Source organism: Bison bison, unplaced genomic scaffold (genome assembly GCF_000754665.1).
Source record: "Bison bison bison isolate TAMUID 2011002044 unplaced genomic scaffold, Bison_UMD1.0 scf7180017864228, whole genome shotgun sequence".
Lineage (NCBI taxonomy): Eukaryota > Metazoa > Chordata > Mammalia > Artiodactyla > Bovidae > Bison > Bison bison.
The window spans coordinates 5,886,622-5,893,755 of NW_011494800.1; the positions used below are offsets into that span (position 1 = coordinate 5,886,622).

The window sequence follows — 7,134 nt, forward strand, 5'->3', positions numbered from 1 at the left end:
CGGACACGACTGAGCGACTTCCCTTTCACTTTTCACTTTCATGCACTGGAGAAGGAAATGGCAACCCACTCCAGTGTTCTTGTCTGGAGAATCCCAGAGACGAGGGAGCCTCGTGGGCTGCCGTCTGTGGGGCTGCACGGAGTCGGACACGACTGAAGCGACTTAGCAGCAGCAGCAACAGAGAAAATAATATCCCACGATAAACAGGGGGGTTCGTGGGAAGAACATGTGTCCTATGTAGTGTGACGCCTGGCACAAGCAATAAATAGTGATGCCTTAGGGCTTGCACTCAGACCTGTCTGAGTCAAACTCCTGTGTCCTTTCCTTTATTGCTGTATTTCCCCTTCAAGTTACAGAAACAAAGGGTACAGACAGAAACACTGGTTCCTCACCCCCTCCCTAAGGGCTATAAACAAACATCCGCATGGCGACAACTCCTAAGTATCTCTGTGTCAGCCTAATCATGTCTCTCAGCTTCAGATCAGATCCTGAGCTGCCTGCTAGACATCTCCCACCTGCAAGTTGCTCAGGCACGCTGACACACATGCTCTGTGGGACCACAGACGAGAGGCACTTCATCAGCTGAGGAAGAAGGATTCCAAGTGGAAACAGGCAACGTTGGAGGGGAAAAAAAAAAGGGTATCTGAGAAAAGAAGTCTAGGACTCACTGAGTCTGAGGTACCTGAGGGACTTGCTCCTTCAAGACGGTGAATGTGTTTCAGTCATTTTTATTTTTCTAGCACTCGGTATGATTCCTGACACAAAGTAAAAGTTAGGGTTTCAATAAATACTTAAAAGTAAATATACTAGCTTTCTTAATACGCTTCAAGATTATTCTAGGAATAGAATAGAAAAGTCTAGGAACAGTTATTTTTGCAATAGATTTTGACTTACGTACCTATCTTCCTCTTTCTACCAACTGACGTGCCAAGTGCTATGTTAGATGCGGCACCATCCATATATAAAGAATACTTTATCTTCCAGGCGTTTACAGTTTATTAGCGGGGACAGAGGGCAGACTCTCAGCACCTTCCTGTTGAACTGCTGCTGTTGGAATGATTAAGTGCCACGTGAGAGTTCTACGAGAGAGACTGGCTGAGTCTAAGGAGGCTTCACAGACAGGGAGAAAGCGCTCACAAACTGTGACCCTTCTTCTCAGTACACTGCATCTTCAGGACGGGTAGGCCGAGGTGGCTAATTGTTTTCTTCATGACATACCCAGATTTTTCAGACCATTTCAGGAAACAATGATGATGACCTTTGCAATCGTCCAAGACTTTTTAGCCAAAAAAGCAGCTAATTGCCCTCTTTTAAAATATGAAAATTTATTCCTGGTTTGGAAAATTTCACAACTGACCTGACATTTTATCTCTGTCACATTACACACACATGTGTATGTATTATATATAAAAGCACAGCTTGAGGGTATTGAAGGAGATACTTATGTAGTTATTTCAAGCTCACCCAAGGCTAACTGAGGCCAGTATGTAATTCGTTTCATTAGCGGGTAGGTGGCGACAAGAAGTAGGGATGCTGCTCCAAGAGCTATACTGAAATCAAGAAAAAAAAATTAAAAAGATTAGTGTCACCATCCCTTAAAAATCACTAAAAGATAACAATAGTAACACTAATTAGGAAATGATTTATCTTAAATTATACCTTTTTATTTGGTAAAATTTTCTTCCTAGACCTTGATTCCTGAACTTTAATTAGTATAAAGGATGATCAGAAAATACCTAAAGTGCTATACACAGGGACCTCAGCTCAGTGCTCTGTGATGACCTAGAGGGGTGCAGTGCGGGGTGAGAGGGAGGTTCGAGAGAGGGTATATACGTATACTTATGGCTGATTCGCATTTATGGCAGAAACTAACACAACACTGTAATGCAATTATCCTCCAATCAAAAATAACTTAAAATACCTTCAGTGTTATAACAACCAAACAAAATAAGAATAGCCAACACGTATATTGCTTTCATGTATTAGACTTCCCTGGTGGCTCAGATGGTAAAGCGTCTGCCTACAATGCAGGAGACCCAGGTTCAATCCTTGAGTTGGGAAGATTCTCTGGAGAAGGAAATGGCACCCTACTCCAGTACTTTTGCCTGGAAAATCCCATGGACGGAGGAGCGTGGTAGGCTACAGTCCATGGGGTCACAAAGAGCTGGACACGACTACTACTCTAATTGCTCTACATATGTTAAGTTGTAATAATCTTCGCTACAACCCTAAGAGATGGGCAGTTTTATCTTACTTGGTTGATTGGTTGTTTTTTTTTTTTTTTGGCAGAGGGAAAAACTAAAGCAAAAAGAGAAAGCAATTTGCCACGTGTCCTAACAGCTAGTCAGCAGGGCTGGACTCAGGCCTAAGGCGTCTGGTCCGGGTATCCAACACAATATTCCCCATATGCTACTGCCTGTCTAGATTTCGCTTTAAAACATCGAGGCAGCAGGTAAACTGAGATGTCCTAACAGAGAATGGGAGTCCAAATACCCCTCCCTGTATGCAGGACAAGGCATTATTTCTCTGGAAGATAAGGTCACAAAGCACCTAGGAAAGGAGGACAACATCAGATGTTCTCAGGATGCTCACAGCTCACCTGGCATTACCCCTCTAGGAATAACCTTTCAAAGTGTTATCACTCGACTGATAAGATACCACTAGACATCAGGATAAGACATGCAGTAAGTCTAGTCTCCATATGCTTATTCTCTGAGCTCCTCCTCTTTTCTGTCTTATTAAAGCACTATGTAGTCAGCAGCTGTCTGATACACAGAAGTTTAATTCTGTCTGTTTAAGAGGTTCACAAATGACTCCTTTGTTCTTCTGTCACTGATTAGGAATACGACTCTGGGAAAGACCTTTTTTTGCAAAGTGAGTACAATCAATCCTGCCTCTCCTGCCCCTACTGCTTCAGAGACACTACGTGGATAGGAAAGATTACACAAATGGGTTTATACACACACTCCCGTGCATGCACCTAGAAAACCTAGGAAAGTGCCTTGAGTCCTTCAGGGAACACACAGTGCAAGTGCTGGAGGTGGTGTGGGACACGCGAAATTGCTGATCTCATCATTCCTTCAGCCGAAAGCATTCCTGACTTTATACAGTACGCGGTGATTTACTCAGATTGTTAACTTTACAGATGCTTGATTAGGTAATAAACAATTTTGTGATTCAGGTACTTCAGTTGTATCTTATATCTACTTCTGTACCAAACGAGAGATTTTATGCATGATTATGAAAAACACATTTACTGTACCTGTAGTAATTCAGACACAGAAGAACACCCAGGGCCAAGGTCAGCTGTCCCCCAAGAAAAACAAAGGACCGAAAAGTTGAAATGTCTCCAGCAGCTATTGGGCGACTTGCTGTTCTTGTAACCTTAACACATAAAACAGATCCCTTAGTGTCGAGAAATAGCTCAATTATTTACTTAAACATTGACTCAAGAGACTGGCCCATAGTACCCACTAAGACAGACACATGAATAAAAAGTGAGCACTGGAAGTACTGCCGAGAATCAAAGTTCCTATTTAAACCCGCTTTGAAAAGAACTAAAAAGTCCCACCATTCACTCCTCTTTCTGTCGCCCATCCCCATCTACAAGCAAAACAAAGCCACTTCCCGATCTATTTAGCTACCCAGCTTAGCAAGAACATGCTCAATTTCCACAGAACAGTGAGGGACAAAAATAACGGGACTGTCAGGAAGGGAAGCTGCAGAGCATGTCAGATAAGGGTGCTATCACGTGAGTACGGGAAGCACTGAAACAGATGTCAGATATGAGGAAAGAAGACAGATTATCTGAGTCTGAAAGTGGGAATGGGACTTTCATGGTGGTCCAGAGGCTAAGCCTTCAAATTTCCACTGCAGAGAGCCCGGGTTTGAAACCTTGTGATTATTCTAAACTCAAGCACAAATAAACAACACAACCAAAATCTTCAGCACTGCTGGAAGTTGAGAACTCAGGATCTGGTATCAGAGAGCCCAGCATTTGAATCCAATTCCATCACTTATTGGCTCTGTGAATTCTGGCAAATTACTTGACCTCCCTCGGTTTAGGTTACTTACTTACTAAAGGAAAAAGAGCAAGAGAGGGAGAGGTAATAATAGCACCTACTTCACAGTGCAGTGTCTGATGCCATAAATATTAACTATAATTAGTATATTTTTGTATGACTTATATCAAGGGTTTAGCAAACTATGGCCTGTGAGCCAAATTCAGCCTTCTGTGAAGGCTGAAGAATTGATGCTTTTGAACTGTGGTGTTGGAGAAGACTCTTGAGAGTCCCTTGGACTGCAAGGAGATCCAACCAGTCCATTCTAAAGGAGATCAGCCCTGGGGATTTCTTTGGAAGGAATGATGCTAAAGCTGAAACTCCAGTACTTTGGCCACCTCATGTGAAGAGTTGACTCATTGGAAAAGACTCTGATGCTGGGAGGGATTGGGGGCAGGAGGAGAAGGGGACGACAGAGGATGAGATGGCTGGATGGCATCACTGACTCGATGGACGTGAGTCTGAGTGAACTCCAGGAGTTGGTGATGGACAGGGAGGCCTGGCGTGCTGCGATTCATGGGGTCGCAAAGAGTCGGATACGACTGAGCGACTGATCTGATCTGATCTGATGAGCTAAGAATGGCTTTTACTTTTTTTGGTGATTGAAAGTAAATCAGAGAAAGATTTCTGGCATACTGTGCCACATGCAAGCAGGCTGAAATTCAAATTTCAGTGTCCACAAATAAAATTTTATTGAATCAGTGAAACGCCCATTTTCTTACATACTGTATGTGTCTGCTTTCATGCTGCAACAGAATGCAGTAGTTACAACAAAGACTACACGGCCCACAAAGCTAAAATATTTACCATCTGGCCCTTTATAGAAAAATTGTGCTGACCAGATTTACAGCATGCCTCACTGTGTAATGAAATAGTTTGTCAGAAACTGTAATGATTCATCTTGGTTAGTGCCAGAACTGAACATTTTATCCTTGATTTGGTTCTTGTAGTTTCAAGTGGAAATAATATTTATGTTCTTTTATTTGACTTAGGATATTATGCTTATTCCTGCCAGTATTTGAGTGTTACAGTATGCTACTTAATCTAAGAGTTATATACACATCGCACTGTTGAATCCTTATAACCACTGTTTTTAGCCACTTGAAGGTTCTTGCCACTTCTAGGTTTTGGGAAACTGAGACAGAGAGGCTCAGGAACTTCCCAAGGTCACAGACATGAAGGCGGCACAGTCAGTCCAGTCCCACCAAGCACGGTACTAATCAGAAGATTACACTGCCCCTTCAGTACGAGGGAAACTGCCTGGCTAAACGTGAGAGCTGAAAATAAAGCACCCATCAAAAGACTAAAAATGATGTAACATGATAATAAAAACAGATTCTATGTGGTTTTTATGAAACTAGAATGCTCACAGCTGACAAAACCAAATCATTAACACCTGTGCACTGAGATTTTTGGACATAATGTTTATCACATGACTAGCAGACTACATACCTTATGAACAAAACACATTTAGTCCAGATAACCTGACAGCAATTCACTTATCATTTAATGTATCAGCAATTTACTTAGTCATCTACTATATTAACCAAATGGAGAAGAAATGGCAACCCACTGCAGTATTTATTCTTGACTGGAGAACTCCACAGACAGAGGAGCCTGGCGAGCTATAGTCTATGGGGTTGCAAAGGGTTGGACACGACTGAGCAACTAACATACACGCATATGTATGTGTGTATGAAGGTTTAAGCAAAACCTTCAGCCATAAACATATACTTAAGGATATACAGCCTTTAAGAAACTGTGAGGTAAGCATTACAATTTGACCAAGCTTTTCAACTCACTCCCTCAAAGAGATGCTCATAACATTTTAAAATTCATGTTAGCAAAACCACAGCTATAAAACACTCACTTAAGTGGTCTGCTGTATGTCAACACTGACTCTGGATTCTTCTAATCAGTGCAAAGTGGCATGGGGGAGATGTAAGATATCTAATCAGTTCCCTTTTATCTAGGGAGAAAAAAAATTCACTTAAGAGAAAACTAAAATGGCTCTATTTTGTTAATTTTAGAAGCAGAAACAGTTGGTCGGTTTGATTATGTTATTCTAAAGTATGTTATTTTTCAATTAAATTTTTAATTAAACTTTTTTTGAAGATAATTTGTGGATTACTAGGCAATTAAAAAAAAATGTCTGTATTTTAAGAAATATAGAAACCCTATGTATCCATTATCCAGTTTCCTCCAAGGGGAACATTCTGTAAAACTTTACAATATTACAATCAGGAAACTGACACCAAGCTGCTCTAAATGTGTTCAATAATTATTCTGAAGGGATATACACTAGAAGCCTCGTTCACATGGTTATACAGAATGAAAAATCGACCAGGAAGTGCAACCTCCCAAATTAAGAAAGTGTGCATCGCTTGGCATGAATCAAGGCATCCTAACTGGGTCAGCGAGACACAGAGATGCCTTTACTGTGCATCACGTGACTCTCTGCCACTGTCCTACCCTCCAGCCACACATACAAACCCACAGTTGCAGCCATCGAGCATCACAGACTTTAGCTCACAGCCTGCCTCTGGATCTGCTATTCCCTCTACCTAGGCTGACCTTCACCTTCCAGCCCAGCCTTTATTTTTGGCATCTTATTCTGTCATAGTGTGAAGGTGACCTTACCCTATCTGAAAAAGTTCTCTCTAACCCCGTCCATGATGCTAAGGTAAGGTAGGCGGTCTTCAGTAAGTTTCTTTATGGACACTATCTCTTGATAGCTAATAGTACTAAACTGAAGTCAGCAATGTTATCTTTCATCGATGCAATCCCAGAATCCATCACTGTATCTCATTCACAGTAGGTATTTGATAAATGTTTTTGTATTAAAAACTAATGTGAACTAAAAATCTAGATAGCATATTAAACCTAGATAGCATATTAAAAAGCAGAGACATTACTTTGCCAACAAAGGTCCGTCTAGTCAAGGCTATGGTTTTTCCAGTAGTCATGTATGGATGTGAGAGTTGGACTACAAAGAAAGCTGAGTGCCAAAGAATTGATGCTTTTGAACCGGTGTTGGAGAAGACTCTTGAGAGTCCCTTGGACTGCAAGGAGA

The 7,134-nt window shown here is 41.4% G+C and overlaps 1 protein-coding gene across 1 annotated transcript in view; it reads right to left on the reverse strand.

The window, feature by feature from the left end:
• COQ2 (coenzyme Q2 4-hydroxybenzoate polyprenyltransferase) overlaps positions 1-7,134 on the reverse strand; it is a 29,958-nt gene that overhangs the window by 8,322 nt on the left and 14,502 nt on the right. The window contains exons 3-4 of the mRNA XM_010845953.1: positions 3,263-3,384; positions 1,465-1,550 (exon numbers count right to left, since the gene is read on the reverse strand). Of these exons, the coding sequence (XP_010844255.1) occupies positions 1,465-1,550; positions 3,263-3,384 (208 nt within the window). The remainder of the gene's footprint in view (positions 1-1,464; positions 1,551-3,262; positions 3,385-7,134) is intronic.